The 20,675-nt window shown below is 42.5% G+C and overlaps 1 protein-coding gene across 1 annotated transcript in view; it reads right to left on the reverse strand.

The window, feature by feature from the left end:
* Positions 1 to 20,675, reverse strand: part of NCKAP5 (NCK associated protein 5) — a 1,094,443-nt gene that overhangs the window by 1,018,398 nt on the left and 55,370 nt on the right. Inside the window, 1 exon segment of the mRNA XM_070389536.1 lies at positions 14,008 to 14,137. Coding sequence (XP_070245637.1) covers positions 14,008 to 14,076 — 69 coding nt within the window. The 5' untranslated portion in view covers positions 14,077 to 14,137.

The following is a 20,675-nucleotide window of genomic DNA, read 5'->3' on the forward strand; positions in this document are numbered from 1 at the left end:
ATCACTAATTTTTTTTTAATTGAAGTACAGTTGATTTAAACATTATGTTAGTTTCAAGTATACAGCAGACTGATTCAGTTTTATACATATATGTATATAATACATGTAAATATATATTATTTTTCAACTTCTTTTGCATTATAGGTTATTATAAGATACTGAGTATAGTTCCCTGTTCTATACAATAGGTCCTCGCTGTTTCTCTCTTTTATATATAGAAGATAGACATGCATATATGTTAATCCCAAACTACTAATTTATTCCTCCCTCCACCTCATTCCCCTTTGGCTAGGCTCTTTTCTAAGTCTGTGAGTAAATTTCTGTTTTGTAAATAAGTTCATTAGCATCACTTTTTTAGATTCAACTTACAAGTGAGATCACACGATACCCATCTTTCCCTGTATGACTTCACTTAGTGTAATAACTTCTTATTCTTTATTTAATTTTGCCGCATTGGCATCCCCACTACTGAGAACACAGAGATTCAGAGAGTTTCAAAGACTTGCTGAAGCCCATACATCTACTAAAGGGTGCACTTCAAGTTTAAATCTACGGACTTCGAGTTCTAATACAGTGATTAACCCACTAGATCACACTCTTTGAACCCCAGCCACTGCACAACACATACACAGCCCTGCACTGGGCATCTTTATGAGGATTCTGGAAGAGAAGACCATGCCTCTGGTCACGTGGAACTTATCTTCTGAAGATGTGACATCATATTGCTCAAGTCAAATTAAGTTGGCGAATCTAACAGGCAAGAACCCATTTCTAGTATATAAATAATAAACTAGTCAGACTTAGGATAGTATTATCTTCTCATCCCAGAAATGTCAGAAGAGAGGGACTGAGGTAGGGCATATATTTATATGGGATACATGCACTGAATACGCCCTGTGTGCCCCTACACACCCACTCTCCATCCTTCTCTGCACTGCGCCAGTCCCCAGATCCTCTGAGGGCCCCTTTCTCTCTGGCTTTCAATTGGGTTTGACAAATGGGAGTTGCCAGCAGAAGCCTGGAGAGTGAGAGGGGACCCCAGTGAGAGTTTTCATGTCCTGATCACCTCCCTGCTGGTGGTCTGCATCCTTCCATCTAAGATGACATCTCCCACAAAGTGGCTCCCTGCCTACAGCCACGTGGTTTTCGGGTTACCTCCTCCCCCTGCCAGTCCTTTCAGGCCTAGTGTCACAATGGCGTCCCACTCTTTCCAACCTTGGGCACTGTACTACGATCATATAAGTTTCCCTGAATTCCATCACCTCTTAGTAAAGAGGTTCTTTACTAAACCCTCCTCTGGGTCAGTGTGCCATCTGTTTGTTTTGAGAACCTCAATGGATGCAATAAATAAGAAAACAAGATTGTTGATGAACCATCTTTGTAGGCAAAACTATGGACCCTTATTTAGGCCCTCCTTAAAGCTCAATATTCAGAAAACGAAGATCATGGCATCTGGTCCCATCACTTCATGGGAAATAGCTGGGGAAACAGTGGAAACAGTGTCAGACTTTATTTTTGGGGGCTCCAAAATCACTACAGATGGTGACTGCAGCCATGAAATTTAAAGACGCTTACTCCTTGGAAGGAAAGTTATGACCAACCTAAATAGCATATTCAAAAGCAGAGACATTACTTTGCCAACAAAGGTCCGTCTAGTCAAGGCTATGGGTTTCCCAGTGGTCATGTATGGATGTGAGAGTTGGACTGTGAAGAAATCTGAGCACTGAAGAACTGATGCTTTTGAACTGTGGTGTTGGAGAAGACTCTTGAGAGTCCCTTGGACTGCAAGGAGATCCAACCAGTCCATTCTGAAGGAGATCAGCCCTGGGTGTTCTTTGGAAGGACTGATGCTAAAGCTGAAACTCCAGTACTTTGGCCACCTCATACGAAGAGTTGACTCATTGGAAAAGACTCTGATGCTGGGAGGGATTGGGGGCAGGAGGAAAAGGGGATGACAGAGGATGAGATGGCTGGATGGCATCACTGACTCGATGGACGTGAGTCTGAGTGAACTCCAGGAGTTGGTGCTGGACAGGGAGGCCTGGCGTGCTGCGATCCATGGAGTCGCAAAGAGTCGGACACGACTGAGCGACTGAAATGAACTGAGGTTTGCACAAAAGATGCCTGGAGGGGGGGTTGCTTTTTTCCTCTTTCCACAGAGATTCGTCATATAACAAAGGACTCCTAGGTTTCTTGAAATAGACTTTAATGCATTTTAAATTGAATTGAATTTCCAAAATGCAATTTGTGGTGGTAATTTCCCAATGAGTCGGACACAACTGAGCAACTGAAGTGAACTGAACTGAAGAGGATGGCAAATGCTAACCATAGGACACCTGACTCTCTCGTCACCTCACTTCCTCCTTACTGCACCTCGCGAAACAGGAATGAAGTCAGGTATTCTGCAGAGCTCCAAACTTGGCCCAGGAGATCACCAAATAGCTCCCCCTACCACTATCTAGCTAGGATTCCAACCAGGGAGGAAGGAATGACAGACAGTACCCCCTACATCCCAGTCATATCTAGTGGATGCCTTCAAGAATGTCAGCTCAGGTTGTACCCACGGACACCAACTCCTGTCAGCCTTCAAGGCCTCGCCATTCTAGGGGTGGCAGGCCTCTGACCATAGCTCCACCTCACAAAAAGGCTAACAGCCGCTGAGCCTGCTTCTCTGCTGGCCCTGACAGATGGATCCCAGAATTCACTAGACCAAATGATTTTATTTCCCTCAACACATGCATGAGAGCAGTCAATGGATTAATTATATTAGGAAACCTACCAAGCTGAAGACAACTGCTTCAAACTAAGAACCGAAAAGGTGCTGAAAGACAGAAGGCAAGCAAACCTCAGAGGCATCTTTGGAAATGGACAATTATGATCCATTAAGCCTAGTTAAGGGACTGAAATTTATGAGGAGGAAACATCTGGAGCTGCCTGGAATGCAAAGGAACCAGAAGGAACCACTGTTTGGGCTTGTAGAGAACAGCCCAGACAAATGGGATTCTGTGTTAGGCGAAAACTGCAAAATTAGTACATGAAAGGGACAAGAGTCGAGGCAGTGCATCTGGTGTTAAGTGAAGCGTTTTAATACGATGGCTCCTGGATTTGCTTTTGAAATATTAATTGAAATTGGGATGAATATGAGGGCAGTCACAGGAATAGAAAACTGGCAAGAGGATCATAAATACTTGGTAAGCTGAGCCAAGTCAACAGAACATGGCAAGGCAACAGAAAGTAATAAAAACACTGTTGAATTCATAGCATGAACCCTGTGGATATTTAATAAATATTAATTGATAATAATGAACTAGAGTACAGGGTGGTAAATTACTGTGAGACAGTTAGGCTGCTGAAATGCAGCTAATATATATACAGTGGGTACACACTGATAAATGAATGAGAAGAAAGGAAAATAAAAGTGATTTATCTGTGAGGTGCATTTTGCCTGGCACCAGGATGTATGGGTAAGAGAATATTAATAAAAGGGTGGGGAGGGGTGGCTAGAGGGGACAGGAGGAGAGTTAAGATGATAATTCAGGATCACAATAGAGCTTTCTTAGGGTCTCAGCAATTCCACAAGTATAAACCAGGCACCTCGGAGTCCTGGTCTGTTCTTTTAAGACTCTGTGGCTTTCTCAATCAATTTCTGCTTCCGGGAACTCAGAGACACCATTGATTAACGTGGACCAATTTTCTAGAGGGGGATATGAAAGCTTTCCTTCTTGAGAGGCCCCCCTCCCTGATCAATATAGCCAGAGAGCGACCTCTCCTTTCTAAATCCCAGCCTGCTTGCTTGCACCATTGCCTACCTGCTGGTATTACTATGATTCCTGTACATGTGATTAGATTTCTTAAGCTTTGTAAAGCAGAAATCATGCCGTGCATTTCTTAGCACTCACCTTACAGTGCTTCAGACCTGCTAGATGCTCAGTGTCTGTGCTGATTCATTAGAAACTCTAGAAAGGAAAGCAAGCACCTATCGGAGAGGAGACCCCAGCTACCTTTTGGGTTTGAGGACCTGCTTTTAAGGCGATCAATGAAAACTCTACCCCTTGTTAGGGACAAAGTACTAGAGAGAGTCTGCTGCAGGAATGATATTAGGCTGCCAGGGAATGATGCAGAAAACTCAGTTGCCATGGAAACTTGTGTGACCTGATGATTCCCACTGTTGAAAGATGGAGAGACACCAGGAGAATGACAAGCAGATCTCTGAGTCTTAAAACAACACAGAACACGCCAAGCAAACGTCTCTGCCCATTTGTACTTATTTCTTGTGTAGAGGTAGTTTCATTTCATCATCTATTCATAACACAGTGTTTGCAAAGAGCTTTCAAAATGTTCCCAGTTCCTGGTTTGATTTGGTGATCTGTGAGACACTATGTATACACAGCAGACAGACAGCACTCACAGCAGCAGCTGAGCACAGGTGATGGAAGCAGGTGCTGTTGAGACCTACTCTGTGACCTGGGGAAGGGAAGCCATCTGTGTGCAGGTGTCACAGGCTGGACTTGCTAGGCTAACAGCAGGTAGAGCCACCTAACCATTCTTGAGTCAGATGCCCTTGAGAATCTGATTATTCCTGTGGACCCACCCCTCATAAAAATACACTTAAGCATATACACATAAAATCTAATATATTTCAGAAAATTTAAACCTCTGGAATCTTGTCATAAATGTACCCTATCAAGTACCTTGGGACTCAGGATCCAGATATGGTAAAATTTCTGATATATAATAATAAAAACTTTAGCCACACATTAGACTCATCCCTGGGCAAAACAGAAGAAGCAGAATATCATCGACCCTCCCAATCAGCATTCAGTGTTTTCCAAGTAGTTGCATCTCCCCCAATACCCAGTGTTTCCCGCTGGTTGGTACATGCCATAAACAGCTACTCACTGGTACATTCACTCACTCATTCATTTCATGGAAAGTTTTCTATGCATCAGACTCTAGGGATGCAAATATGAGTATGAAAAGGCTCATGTCCTCAAGGGGCATTCAGTTCAGTCAGAGCTGATTGTGCTCCCCTAGGGACATTCAGCCATGTCCGGAGGCTGTTTTGGTCATCGCAACTGAAGAAAGAGTGCTATTGACATCCAGTAGGCAGAAGCCAGCGATGCTGCTAAATATTCTACAGTGCACAGGACAGCCCTCACAACAAAGAAATACAGGGTCCAAAATGTTAGGAGTGCCTTGGTTGAGGTTCTTCAGTAGACAAACTTGTGCTCAAGCGGTACGTGTGGAGATAAAGATCAGAAGTGACTATTACAGCACCTTAGGAAAGGACATTTTAATAAGAACTCTATTTATTTACATCTGTCTGATTTTCAATAATGAGATGAAGAATAGAAGAGAGAGAAGAGTCATTGAAGGGGAGCCATCACCATAATAAAGATAGACCCTCCTATGGGTGACATCGGAGGAAGGGGCTCCAATTGCAAGGAGTGGGCAAACACATGACATATTTTGGGAATCTCCTCATGGGAAATGATGCTGGCTCCATATCCATCTCCATCAGGCAGTGGCCCAGTCAAAAGGAGGTCCAGCCATTTGGTAGGCATCGCTCAAGTCATACACCCTGCTTCTTACTGGGGGACACCTGTATTTTTGATGAACCCCATCATTCACCAGTTTCTCCCAACTCTACTCCTGTCTAGTAAATAATTTCACCTTGTACATGTACACACCACAATCATTCCTCATATGGCTAAAAACATTAACTTACAGATAAATTATATATTATAAATATGTATTTATCATATACACATTGTGTGTGTATTACAAAGTTTAATCTTTGTAGAAGTTGGTTCCAAGACCTGGTTCATATGAAAAAACACAAGACCAGATTAGGTCTAGACCAAGTTTCAACACATGCGTTTTTTTATTCTTTATAACCCTCTGCCTCCAACCTCTGCCCCTTGACAATTCTTTTGTCAAAATCAGGACCAGCCCTCTGTCATCAGAAGGCAAAGATATGGCAGATGAGCCAAAGCACATGTAAACCTCTAGCCCTGTTGAGTCTGGGACTCTCTATGGTTGGGAAGCAAACATGTGAGGAGCTCCCAGTCACTGGCAGAAAAAAAGTTTTCTGCTTCCAAGCTGCACAGCAGAGAGTAGTCTAGAGGTAGCCAGATCTGAGTTGAAATACCAGCTCATCACTCACTCTAATTCCCCTTGCAGTCCTCTAGCCTTGAGGAAGTTGATGAGCTCATTAAGCCTCAGATTTCTCATTTATAAAATAGGAATAAAAAATTATAAAATAGGAATAAAGAGTTCCTACTTTAAAGGGCTTCATGAGTATTAAATGACAGTTTCAGTTTCCACCTAAAGCACTGAGCAGAGTGCCTGGCACATAGTAAGCCTCAACAAATTGCCTCTATTATTACTAAGGGAAGAAAGCCCTCCTGGTTGAGATTCAATGCATAACTCTCTGCCTAAATATGCTGAGATGTCTGCTAAGGTGGCTTCTGTTTTAGACTCCACCAGCCCCGCTGCTGACACTCTAAGCCCCTTGGCTTGGGCGTGGTCTACACATGGTCCTCTGTTCTTACTCTCCGTTCAGACTCTGTCCCCAGCAGTAGCATTGCTCAGTTCTTTAACCTCCCTTCCACCACTTTTCTCATCTCTTTCTGTTTGTCTGGAGCCCCTTTACAACCCTTAGCAACCAGGTATTGTGGGCTGTGCCCACTTGGCCAAGCCTCTCCTGTCTTCCCCACCCTCCACCCACACCCCCGAATCTGCCCTGAATCTATCCATAGTCCCCATGAATCTATCCATAGTCCTCAAGAATCTGCTGAATCTGCCCTGAATCTATCCATAGTCCCCAAGGATCTGTGTTGCTAGATAGCAGCTGGACAGGGTATTTCTCCAGTCTTCTCTTGACCTGCCATGATGGTCAAGATGCTGGGTTACGGTAGTAGGCAGATTCACTAGGTAAATATCCATATAAAGATCTGACACTTCTCAAATTCTACCATTTCCCACTTTCAAGGAGAGCAGTCAGATTCAGCAAACCACTTCAGAAAGGTGACTAACCTAGATAAAAGTTGATCTATTCTCCATTGTTGCTTTTTCTTTAAAAAAGACTGGCTGAATCCTCAGACATCAAACCATACCCTCCAACTCTAGGCTCCAATGCATGGTCTGTTCTTAGGACATCTAACAGATGGCTAAGAGAATAGCCCCATTAGAGGGAATAATGCGGTTGGGAAATAAGAAGCTCCCTCGCATTCCTTGACCCTCCTCCACTTGATGCTCACTTGGGAAATCTCAACAATCTTGACACCAGAGAACAAAGGTCAGGCTTCCCAGGGGACAGCTTGGCCTTTGCCCAGTGGTCACAGCACTGAGTAAACCATCCTTTACATTTGCTTCCAATAGTAGAACGGGTCAAGGGTAGTTAGGATTTGAGTAGCTAGAAACCTTCTCCTGCAAACTGGTAGTTTCTGCACAGCATCCCTCCAGTGAGGGGTGGTCTAACTGTAATACCAAAAGAGTAGAGAAGGCTAAAGAAATGCCTGGAGCATTCCAAGGTGCAGATTTTTTCCTGAGTATTCACAATCCAATGGCTACTCTGAGCCACACTAACCATGACCTTACTTCCTGTTTAAAAAAAGTCTCAGTGAGTCAGGAACTTTCTAAAATCTTTCCCTTTGCTCAACTTCTGGCCACTTGAAGATCTTCATTTTTATGTTAATAGCCTCAGCCTACCCCTTTGCCTGCCTTGGTGTATTGTGTATCCTGAGGGGAAACACAAGTCACTACTCAGAAAGGCAGCACTCAGGAAAAATCCAACCTGGACTCTCAAGTTTCCCATTTCTGTAACGTGTGCATATACCCTATGGAATCCAGCCTGCTGCCTGTCTTTGTAAATAAAGTGTTATTGGCACACAAGTCCCGCCCACTGATTCCTGTCTGGTCTGTGTCTGCCCTCAGGCTACAACGACACAGTTGAGTCGTCATGACTCCTCCTTGGGCCTGCAAAGACTCAACCTGTCACTCTCTGGCTGTTTACAGAGTTTGCTGACCCCTAGTTTGAATAGCTTCCAGTCACTAAACATGGGGATATAACTGAAGATAAAACAGCAGAAAGGTTTAATTCTGTGTGTTAGTCAGAGCTCTGTGTGTGTGATGTGTGTGTGTGTGTGTGTGTGTGTGTGTGTGAATAAAAAGATTTATCATGAGAGATTACACTTATGATTATGGAGGCTGAGAAGTCCCATCACTCTCTGGGAGCTGGAGGCCCAGGAAAGCTGGTGGTATAGTTGATTCCAAACCCCAAGGCCTGGGAATCAGGGAGCCAATGATACACGTCTCAGTCTGAATACAAAGGCCTAACAACCAGGAACACCCTTGTCTGAGGACAGAAGATGAATTCACCCACTGTCTGGCTTTTTGTTCTATATAGGCACTCAACAGATCAGACAATATCCATCCTGATTGACTAAAGCAGTCTTCTGTGTTCAGCCTACCAATGCAAATCCTAATCTCTGATGGAAACACTAGCAAGACACACCCAGAAATAATGTTTTGCCAGCTATCTTGGCATCCCTTAGCCCAGTTGAAGTGAATATAAAATTAACCATCACAATTTGATACAAGGAAGAAGCTTTCCTGGGAAAAAAATAATTCAGCAATGAAGTGAGTTGTCACCAAGGGGCATAGCACAATATCCGTGGGTTGCCTCTTTCTTCTCTTCTATCCCAGTCTTCACTTCCTAAATTCTCTCCATTGCTTCAAAGCACAGCTCTAACTGTAGCTCCTGTGTGGTGTCTCCTTACATCCTCCCAGAAGCATCTCAACTCCTATCACTGTCAATGTCACACCTGATTTACCTTCTCTGTGTTATGTCATTTTTCCTCTTTAATAGGTTAGGTTCTACAGATAAACTATAAACCCTTTGAGAAGGAGTGTTACCTTGTATCAGGCAGAGGCACCCCGCAGGAAAAAGATAACACACTCAAACCACCTCATTAAGGAAGTGTGGGCAGACCGAAAACAAACCAATGTGAGATGGACTGGCAACATCCAGGAATCATCACTACCATAATGTTTGTAGGAACCTGGAGAGAGAGAAAGTGCCAGAACACAGAGAGCTGTGATTATAACTGCAGCTACAGTTGTGGGATAGGATTGCCCAACAAAAGCCATGGCGTTGGGAAGAGTAGCCCAGTCACTGTGGTCCACAGCCAGGCAGGAAGACAGCAGGAAAACAATTACCTTGACCTCTCTCTCCTCCCAACCAATGACGTCCTGCTAGGTCATCCCATTGGCCAAACTGAACGAGCTGCCAGAAGGCCAGGAATTCTTTTGACAAGGTCCATGTGGTACATCCTGCAGGGAAGGACAGCCAGGTAGAGAAGGATGGAGTGTATCTGGAGTGGGGTGGGGTGGGGGAATGGCAACTATCCAGCACATCTCATGGCTACTAAAGCATCTTAAATATAAAGCAGGTTTTCAGTGGTGCTTGTTGATCAACAAAGTTAATGTAGCCTGTGGAAGGCCTAATTACTCTCATGATTTGGATGCAAACCATTAAAGAGGTTGAAGGATGAACTGAAGGTCATGCATAGGGCCTTTCCTGCTGCCACAAATCTATCAAAACTGTGCTGAGGTTAGGTGTAAGGATCTAGTACGTTTTGTCTTCCTTTTGGTGAGGGAGAAAGGATTGGGGTACCAACTACAATTCATCATTCATAAGAGAAACTGTTACTCCTATCTGTGCTTAAAAGCAAAAAACATTCTTCCCAAAATTAAAAGAGAATCTTTGCTCTTGAAATGCAAGCTGGTAAAAATGATAATTCACTCCCTGACTTGCTCATCAGCTAAATGCTATCACAGCTATAAGTGTCAAATAGCTAAACACATAGCCTGGGGATGATTCTTACAAATAAAGCACATTATGAAATGCTGAATTTTTCTGATCAGAAAACATCCTGGGGTGTGGGCTGAAGAGCTTTGGGTCAAGAAGAGGCCCCAATTTCTGGGGTGATTTTTATTGTTATCATAGAGAAGACTGTGCTTGCCATGGATATGTGGCTACTTGGCCCACTCCTACTGGGGGGAGGCAAATGTGCCATCACCTGTCTTTCTCTCAGGGTCTTTACCCCTGACATGGAAACATATTTTTCATTTCAGTTTCACTTCCCTGCCACTTTTGTCTTTGAAAGAATGATTTATCAAGTAAAAAATCATCAACATCAAAGAATACTCAGTCCTTACTAGAGTGAGCATGTGTGCAGACACACACATCCCCTCCCTGTGTCGCATCCTGAAAGAAAAATTGTGACCAAGGACCATAAACTCATATTCCCTCATTTGGAGCTTTTCTTCAGTATCTCGACTGTGAGATTTTTTTTATTCTGTGGTTCCTTCAGCATAAAATTTTAAAAACTGTTGCAGGGGGGCAATAATTTCTACTCAACACTTCACGATTTGATTATGAAAAATAAAAAGTGTAATGAAGTTAATAGTCCCTTATCCTTGCAGTACATTCTAAGGAATTTTTTGCCTGCAAAAATCTGTAAGTGGAAATTACCTCTGGGCCCTCTAATTCTCAAAAATATGGCTCATAACGATTACTGCAGTGGAATGTCAAGACTTAGAGTTCAGTATGTTTCTCTTTCCTCTGCTCAGTTTTCCAAAAGGATCTTCTCTTACTGGGTTATTATTAGAGAACAAAAAGCAAAGAAGTGAATCCTCAGGTTGGAAACTTTGTTTCTACTCTTGGTTGTATCCAGTTGTGTAGCCTCAGGGAAAGCATTTAACCCTGCTGATTATTAACCATCAGGTTGGCCAAAAAGTTTGTTTGGGTTTTTCCATAACATTTACTGAAAAAAATATGAATGAGTTTTTTGACCAACCCAATACTTTTTCTGTAAAGTGGGGGGACTAGGTAACCCATTCTCAAATTGCATTCGACAATTTAAAAATAGCATAGAATAGAACAGAGTGGGAAAGAATGACACAAAGTAAAGGTGCCTTGGGAATGAAGTGTGTGTGATAGAATACCAGGTGTTTCTTTTTTTTTTTTTTCCTTGTATTTCCCAGAAACCCTGGTCTAGAATCATCCTTGTGTGCTTCTTGCCTAGTGAGTTGTGTGGTTTTGGCATGGAGCCAAGAAGAGGACACAGTCTTGGGTTCAAGTCTTTTACAGGCCAGTCAGCTTTAATCTCCCTCATCTGTTTCTCTTAGAGTCACAATAAAATTCACTTAAGGGCCATTCAATGGGTCTCACACCCTAAAAACCAACCTGACAAGAATCATCTTGCTGTCATTGTTCCAGCAGTGTCATCCTCTGTGAGGAAAGAACATAACAGTGAAATAGAAGACAAAAATCAGTCATATGGCCTGTATCGTATAATGATTAACGGTATTCAAGCTTTCCTGTACATGGAGCCACAGAGTCATAGGAGAGCATACCCACACACTCTTTCAGGATTTTTCCAACATGCTCGTGCAAATGTCACACTCAATCTGCCTCCAGGAAACAAGGAAGATATTTCATTAGTGCAAAAACCCTTCCAATTATCATTTAGGGAGATTTAACAGGATGATGATTTCAGTGGTACCAAGCAACACATTCTTTTCACAGTGCTCTCTTACACTGTAAGTAAAGAAACAGATTCACAGCCCCCACAAGACTCAGGCTAGAGCCACATGCCAATGGGAATGCAAGCTCAGCTTGGGGATTTCAGCCAGCACAGGTAATATGAAGGGCTTTGATTTATGCTCACAGTCAAGTCTGCCCTAAGGAAAATTTAAATGTGGGCAAAACTTCATTGAAACACCTTCTCTTATTTTCAGATTCCTCATACCCTTGTGATAATCTACGTCCCCTTTCCTCCGTGCCCCAACCCAGTCCTGCACACCAGGACTCCATGCTCTGCATGTGTTTCTTTACCAATAACCTCAACAAAATTCTACTCATGGATCTAAGAATGATCCAAGACCTTTTATTAATGAGTGCTCCTGTGAATGATTAAAAGACAATAGCTTACACTGTTTGGGAGAAACATCTTAGGAACTTGTATGGACATCAGCGAATTTTCGAAGATAGCTGCTCTCATCTAGGGATCCCAGACCTCAGCCGCAACGTTTCCAGCCTCCAGCCACTCCTGCTAGCTTCAGAAAGGTCACCACAGTCTAAAGGGCTCTGGTCAATCTATCCTGTTACTGTTTGTCCTGAATTCAAGGGTTCTTGTATACTGACAAACTCTCACAGTTTGTCTCAAGTCTGAAGTCAAGGGGAGATTCTATCAGCAACCAAAGACCTCTGTTCAGTCCTGAATGGTGGCTTTTTCCTTCAATTCCAGGGCTTGTCCTTATATTGTGCTCCAAAGCATATAGTTATACCATCCCCTAGATTGTCTAGTTTGTTAATATTGTGCAGTGTTAAATATGAATTCATTGTACCCTTAAAGCTGTTAGTCCATTTTACCTTCATTTCAAAAATCTGAAAATCAGGCTAGCATATTCCTGAACTCTTGGTGAAATTTAAATGTGAATAAAATAGTATAACACCCCCCGCCCCAATCAAAAAAAGACAATAGCTTAGCTTAGCTTCTTTGGGCCCTAAGGCAGAATTATGAGCTTTAGGGAGTAATCAGCAAGGATGATGCTTCTGGGTTAAGAGAAACTTTCTTTTACTACTCATATTATATATACAATGTGAGTGCCTGGTTAGGCATAAGACAGACCCTACTGGCAGAATGATATGTAAGAAGTGTTTCCTTTGGCAAAGAGAAAAAGGGGAGGCTGAGAAATTATCTTTTTATTCTAAATTTCCCTAGAAGTTTCAAAGGGTATAGACAGAAACACACACAACACACAGACAGACATACACACTATTTTCACCACACTCTACCTAGAGACAGAAAAACCTCAGAGATGAGAAGAAGGTGCATCCATTGGGAGGAGAACTTAAAATCCTATAAGAGTTCTTTGCCTCTGAAGGTATGCTGCTCAGTGCCTACCTCAGTCACAGAGACAGAGAAGTTGATGTTAATAACCGAAGAACTAGACACAAAAGTTTAATGCAATCCTTTTCTCAATTCCCAGAAACTCACATCTATGAACAGTTTGTGATGTGAAACCTTAGCAGTCAGAGATTGGAAACGGACAACTGATAAACTCACATCTATGAACAGTTTGTGATGTGAAACCTTAGCAGTCAGAGATTGGAAACGGGCAACTGATAAATCAATTCAACAAATCTTTTATTGGACATTTACTCTGACCCCAATTCCAGGCCAGGAACCGGGAAGACACAAAATGAATAAACCACATTCCTCAACAACATGCCAAAGAAGGAACTAAGCTAAATTTTCATGCGAGTAAATGACCAAAAGAGAAAGGAGTGACTTGGCCCATTTGGTTTCTTATTCTATTCAGATGCCTACTTGAGTAAGTGACCAAGACATCTTAGTTCAGACTGAAAGAAGTGCCAACATTCAGAAATCACTGATATAGTCTATTTCTTTGAACTAACCAGATTCTCATACATGAAACCCAGCCAATTTAAGAATGATGATCATCAGCGTTGAAACTTTATAAAGTTTATGGACCAATGAACTAATTTCTATACCTAAGATCTCAGAGATTTTCTCTTCTCTTCAGTATTAGAAACCCTACTGAATTCTTGTTCAACTTACCCCAAAGTTAAGATAAGTGGGTGATAGAAGAACTATAAATAGGCTTGGCATTTGGCATTAGCTGTACAGTAGTGTTTTTGTATGGGTTAAAGTCTACTTCAGCTGGAGTTAATATAATTACATGTAATGCTGACAGATTATGACATTTGCCTATTAGGACACTATACAAACATTCCAATAACTTGCTGGCTTTTGACTTTGTAAAAAAAATAAGTGAAACAAAAATCCCAGGGGATATTGCTAACAGGGTAACTGGAATAGAGGCTTTTGAAAGCATGGGGTTCAAGAAATCACAAAGAATAATGCATTTCAAGCCAAAACATATAGAGTGTAATGAATATTTAGTACTTACCACGAGACTGCTATCTAAAGACAGCCTTTTTCCAAAGTCCCTTTTCTCAAGCTGTCTCTTGCCCTCCATGGGTGAAGTGATTTATTTTCCTTTGTGATTTATAAGAATTCCCCTTCTGTTGCCAGGGTCACTGCAAAAAGTGAACATGTGTTTTACTATCCAAGTGAATAGTGTTTAGACCCTTGTTTTTCACTTTCTAACCAAGGGCAAGTGTTGAATCCAAAAATACCCAGGCCCAAATCATAAGTTTAGAACTGGACTCAGAAGCTCTCTCCAGCTGCCAAGATCAGAGTCGTCTTCATGGAGGCCCCTATGTTTTCACAGGTTCTGCTAACCGAGTTGGGGAATGGGTTTGCAGGTCGAATCAGCAGACTGTGGTGGAGAAAAGCAAACAGTTTCATGCCACACTTGTTTCATACCCGTCCTCTCTCCGCCAGCATCAACCTGTTGCCAAGTACATAGCTGCTGTCTGCAAATTCCAGGAGAGCAAATGAACAAAGCCATACTCCATATCCTAGAGTGCTGAGTCCAAAACCCAATGAGGGGAAACTGAAGCCTGAACATTACTGTCAATATTTAATTAAAAAATACTTAATTTAAACCTATTTGAGGAACATTATAAGATACATGCACTTTGGGATGGGTTGAATCAGAATGAATGGTGATGACATCATTATCGTTACTGAGTGATTTGAACACCCACTGAATTACATCATATCAGATAGCGTCAACCCCTGCACTCCACTGAGTTGCTTGTTCTATAATGATTCAGAATTCTTTTTAGTAAGGATGCATTATATGTATTAAACACTAGCTTCCAGTTTTTACCAAGATATAAAATGCTAGAAAGAAAGGTTTAAACCCAGGCATTTCTACCTACTAGCCAAGTGACCTTGTACAAAACACCGAGATTCTCTGAAGCTAATCTTTCTCCACTGCAACAACAGATAACAAATGGCCATCAAATGATGTATATAAAAATGGTTTAAATGACAACTTATATTTAAGTTCTAATTACGCAAAGATTATGTTAAAAACCAGTTAATCTTAAATACAAGTCAACATAATTTAATATATCTTTGATAATTCAGAAGGTACTCTGAGGTACAGAAATTGCTCATCATCTGCAGAAAACACTTTTTATATCAATCATTGTACTGCCAATGTAGGAAGAGCTGAGATTTACAAAATACCATACCAATCAGTTTCTAATAGAATTGAGAAGAAATATCTTTTAGAATTATTCCAACTGCTCCAAGTTCAACAAGGATACAACAGATGAGACTGCACAGCCCATACACAGTATGTGGCCTCTTTCCCTTGGTTTCCTCTGCCAGGAAAAGAGTTGAGACAGCTGTGCCCCAGGCAGGGTTTGCCCACATTATAGTCAATTTGTCAGAAACTGATGGGCTCCTTTTCCAGTACACATTCCCTCCTCCATCTTAATCATTCCATCTCTCACTTTCAGAAACATTCATTTGAATTCATTACTAGTCCACTCAGATGGAGAAGGAAATGGCACCCTACTCCAGTACTCTTGCCTGGAAAATCCCATGGACGGAGGAGCCTGGTAGGCTGCAGTCCATGGGGTCGCGAAGAGTTGGACATGACTGAGCAACTTCACTTTCACTTTTCACTTTCATGTATTGGAGAAGGCAATGGTAACCCACTCCAGTGTTCTTGCCTGGAGAATCCCAGGGACGGGGGAGCCTGGTGGGCTGCAGTCTATGGGGTCACAAAGAGTCGGACACAACTGAAGCGACTTAGCAGCAGTCCACTCAGAAACTCCTAGGAGTCCACTCTAACAAGGACAAAATCCAAAATTTTCAACATCATGTTCAAGATCTAGTTCCTGCCAACCAGTCTTTTACAATCCCCAAACACACTAAGAGGGTTTCCCAGGTGGTGCTAGTGGTAAAAACCTGCTTGGCAAAGTGGGTAGATGTAAGAGATGTGGGTTTGATCCCTGGGTCTGTAAGATTCCCTGGAGGAGGGCATGGCAACCCATTCCAGATTCTTTCCTGGAGAATCCCAGGAACAGAGGAGTCTGGAGGGCTACCATCCATGGGGTCACAAAGAGTTGGAGGTGATTGAGCACATGAGTCAACTGAAATTTATTTGGGAGCTTGTCTTTCCTGCTTTCAGCTGTCCCCAACCGTTTTGCAGCCACCCCCTCATCTCTGTGACTTTATGCACTGGTGACTCAGAATATTCTCTGTGATGATCAGTCCAGCTACAGAGACCACTCAGGCCCTGAGAAGTCCCTGTCCAACAAAAGCATACTATCCTGAGTCTTATTCCCAAGAACTGTGGGGTTTAATAGATCACAATAGATGATACTTTGGCATTTAGCTCATATTTATGAACATTATTGATCGGAGGATTTTTGTAGAAACTAATATGTGTGTTTGGCACTTTGTTATTTAAGTGAATATTGATAAGTTTCCACTCTATAACATTCGGATAACAAAAGATGTATTAATACATCTCTGGTCAATAAGTTGTTAAGTGCCTAATAAATGGAGGACTCAATATTTCTGTTGTGTTGTATTTGCAACACAGCCACATACAACAGAGATCAAGCCCTTGCCTTCATGAAAACTAGTGGGAGGACTCTGTGTGTGTGTGCGTATTTGTGTAGTATGTGCGTATTTGTGTGTGTGTGTGTGTACTCAGTCACGTCCAACTCTTTGCCAGCCCGTGGACTGTAGCCCACCAGGCTCCTCTGTCCATGGGATTCTCCAGGCAAGAATACTGGAGCAGGTTGCCATTTCCTACTTCAGGTGATGTTTCTGACCCAGGGATCAAACCCACGTTTCTTGTATCTCCTGCATTGGCAGGTGAGCTCTTTACCACTGAGCCACCTGGGAAGACCAGTGGGATGATACAGAAAACAAATAAGTAAACAATTCCAAATTATGATAGATACCTGCTGCTGATGCCAAGCTTGGCCTCTCTATACAGCTGAAGAACTGAATCTCAGAAACAGACTTTTGGGTGAAGTAGAAAAGGATAACTTTATTGCTTTGCCAGGCAAAGCGGGACACAGTGAGCTCCTGCCCTTGAAAACTTTGTGTCCCAACCTCAGAGGACTTGATGAGGGGCTTTATAACAATGGTTCAAAGGTGGGGTCTCTGACAAGACTAGGGTGTGTGTAGGGCCTGCACTCCCTTAACCTTGCCTCAGATGGTCAGTTCTCCCAAACTTGATGAGCTTCTCTGGTCTCTTCAATCTTGCCTTCCATAGTTTTATGACTGCTCCTCCCTTCATTAGAAACTGTTCAAATCTGCCCTTTGGAACTCAGGGAAGGTCGTCGGGGGTGGTCTTGCCTTTAAGAAACAGAGGCGGGGGAAAAAAAGCCCTCTGTGTCTGGGAGCCCCATAGGGCCTAGACTGGTTTCACTGTGAGGAAATAAGCACCAGTAGTTGGTATAACATAGGGTCAAGTATATGAAAAGAGAACAAATTTTAGATAGAATGGCAAGGGGAGGAGCTAGACATATAAAAACATGGGTAAAGAGCTTTCCCTGTAGAGGGGTCAGTCTTTCTGCTGGGAAATAGCTGGGGAAAAGGTTTGTGTGCCCCAGAACCTGGGACCATTTTCTTAGGAATAAAGCAAGTTAGGAAGAGTCTGAAAAAAGCTCTAAAATGTAACAACTAGATCACACAGGATCTGGTAGGTCTAGGTGACTTGTTTGTTCTAAACACAATGGTTAATCTTTGGATTTGATTCTCTACTCTTTACCAATTGATCATGTTAAATTACTATTGTTCTTCTGTTTGTGACATCAGTTCAGTTCAGTTCAGTTCAGTCCAGTCACTCAGTCATGTCCAGCTCTTTGTGATCCCATGGACTGCGGCATACCAGTCTTCACTGTCCATCACCAACTCCTAGAGCTTGCTCAATGTTCATCAAGTTGGTGATCCCATCCAACCATCTCATCCTCTATTGTCCCCTTCTCCTACTGCCTTCAATCATTCCCAGCATCAGGGGCTTTTCCAATGAGTCAGTTCTTTGCATAAGGTGGCCAAAGTATTGGAGCATCAGCTTTAGCATCAGTCTTTTAAATGACTAGTCAGGACTGATTTCCTTTAGGACTGACTGATTTGATCTCCACGCCATCCAAGGATATCTCAGGAGTCTTCTTCAACATCACAGTTCAACAGCATCAATTCTTTGGTGCTCAGCTTTCTTTATGGTCCAACTCTCACATCCACACATGACTACTGGAAAAAACATAGCTTTGACTATACAGACCTTTGTCAGAAAAGTAATGTCTCTGCTTTTTAATATGCTGTCTCAGTTCAGTTCAGTTCAATCACTCAGTTGGGTCCGACTCTTTGCAACCCCATGAATTGCAGCACACCAGGCCTCCCTGTCCATCACCAACACCCAGAGTTCACTCAAACTCATATCCATCGAGTCTGTGATGCCATCCAACCATCTCATCCTCTGTTGTCCCCTTCTCCTCCTGCCCCCAATCCCTCCCAGCTTCAGAATCTTTTCCAATGAGTCAACTCTTTGCATGAGGCGGCCAAAGTACTGGAGTTTCAGCTTCAACATCAGTCCTTCCAAAGAACACCCAGGGCTGATCTCCTTCAGAATGGACTGGTTGGATCTCCTTGCAGTCCAAGGGACTCTCAAGAGTCTTCTCCAACACCACAGTTCAAAAGCATTAATTCTTTGGTGCTCAGCTTTCTTCACAGTCCAACTCTCACATCCATACATGACCACAGGAAAAACCATAGCCTTGACTAGATGGACGTTTGTTGGCAAAGTAATGTCTCTGCTTTTCAATATGCTATCTAGGCTGGTCATAACTTTTCTTCCAAGGAGTAAGCGTCTTTTAATTTCATGGCTGCAATCACCATCTGCAGTGATTTTGGAGCCCAAAAAAATAAAGTCTGACACTATTTCCACTGTTTCCCCATCTATTTCCCATGAATTGATGGGACCAGATGCCATGATCTTTGTTTTCTGAATGTTGAGCTTTAAGCCAACTTTTTCACTCTCCTCTTTCACTTTATCAAGAGGCTTTTTAGTTCTTCTTCACTTTCTGCCATAAGAGTGGTATCATCTGCATATCTGAGGTTATTGATATTTCTCCCAGCAATATTGATTCCAGCTTGTGCTTCTTCCAGCCCAGCGTTTCTCATGATGTACTCTGCATAGAAGTTAAATAAGCAGGGTGACAATATACAGCCTTGACATACTCCTTTTCCTATTTGGAACCAGTCTGTTGTTCCATGTCCAGTTCTAACTGTTGCTTCCTGACCTGCATATAGGTTTCTCAAGAGGCAGGTCAGGTAATCTGGTATTCCCATCTCTTTTAGAATTTTCCACAGTTTATTGTGATCCACACCGTCAAAGGCTTTGGCACAGTCAATAAAGCAGAAATAGATGTTTTTCTGGAACTCTCTTGCTTTTTCAATGATCCAGCTGATGTTGGCAATTTGATCTCTGGTTCCTTTGCCTTTTCTAAAACCAGCTTGAACATCTGGAAGTTCGTGGTTCTCGTATTACTGAAGCCTGGCTTGGAGAATTTTGAGCATTACTGTACTAGCGTGTGAGATGAGTGCAATTGTGTGGTAGTTTGAGCATTCTTTGGCATTGCCTTTCTTTGGGATTGGCTAGGTTGGTCATAACTTTTCTTGCAAAGAGCAAGTGTCTTTTAGTTTCAAGGCTGCAGTCACCATCTGCAGTGATTTTGCAGGCGAAGAAGATAAAGTCTGTCACTGTTTCCATTGTTTCCCCATCTATTTGTCATGAAGTGATGAGACCGGATGCCGTGATCTTAGTTTTTTGAATATTGAGTTTAAGCAAGGACCATTTAAAAATCTTTATTGAGTTTGCTATAATATTGCTTATGTTTTTGATTTTTGGCTACCAGGCATGTGGGATATTAGCTTCCTGACCAAGGATGGAACCCACATCCTCTGCATTGGAAGGTGAAGACTTAACCACTGGATTGCCAGAGAAGTCCTAACAAATTATTTAACCTATTGAAACTCCAGTTGATTCATCGATGAAAGGACACTAATAACATGACCTTCTTCTTAGTAATGGACTTCCCTGGTGGCTCAGGTGGTAAAGAATCTGCCAACAATGCAGGAGACCAGGGTTCAATCCCTGGGTCAGGAAGATACCCTGGAGAAGGAAATGGCAATCTACTCCAGTACTCTTGCTTGGAAAATCCCATGGACAGAGGAGCATGACAGGCTATAGTCCACGGGATCACAGAGTTGACATGACTGAGCGATTAACACTTTCACTTCTTTCTTCCTAGTAGGATTGTTGTGATGATGAATGAGATGATCCATTTAAAGATCACATAGTAGAATTTAAACTGAGTCCCCCTAAAACTGAGTTCTTCTGCTGAGTTTATGACTAATGTCTCTATCCAAAATGTTGGGGCTTCCCTGGTGGCTCAGTGGTAAAGAACCTGCCTGCCAATGCAGAAGAAGCTGGTTTGATCCCTGGGTCAGGCAGATCCCTTGGAGAAGGAAAACCTACTCTAGTATCCCTGGGTCAGGCAGACCCGTTGGAGAAGGAAAACCTGCTCCAGTATTCTTGCCTGGAAAATCCCAAGGACAGCAGACCCTGGTTGGCTATAGGCTCACAAAAGAGTCAGACATGACTTAGAGACTAAACAACAGTAACTATCCAAA

The sequence above is a fragment of the Bos mutus genome, chromosome 2, assembly GCF_027580195.1.
Source record: "Bos mutus isolate GX-2022 chromosome 2, NWIPB_WYAK_1.1, whole genome shotgun sequence".
NCBI lineage: Eukaryota > Metazoa > Chordata > Mammalia > Artiodactyla > Bovidae > Bos > Bos mutus.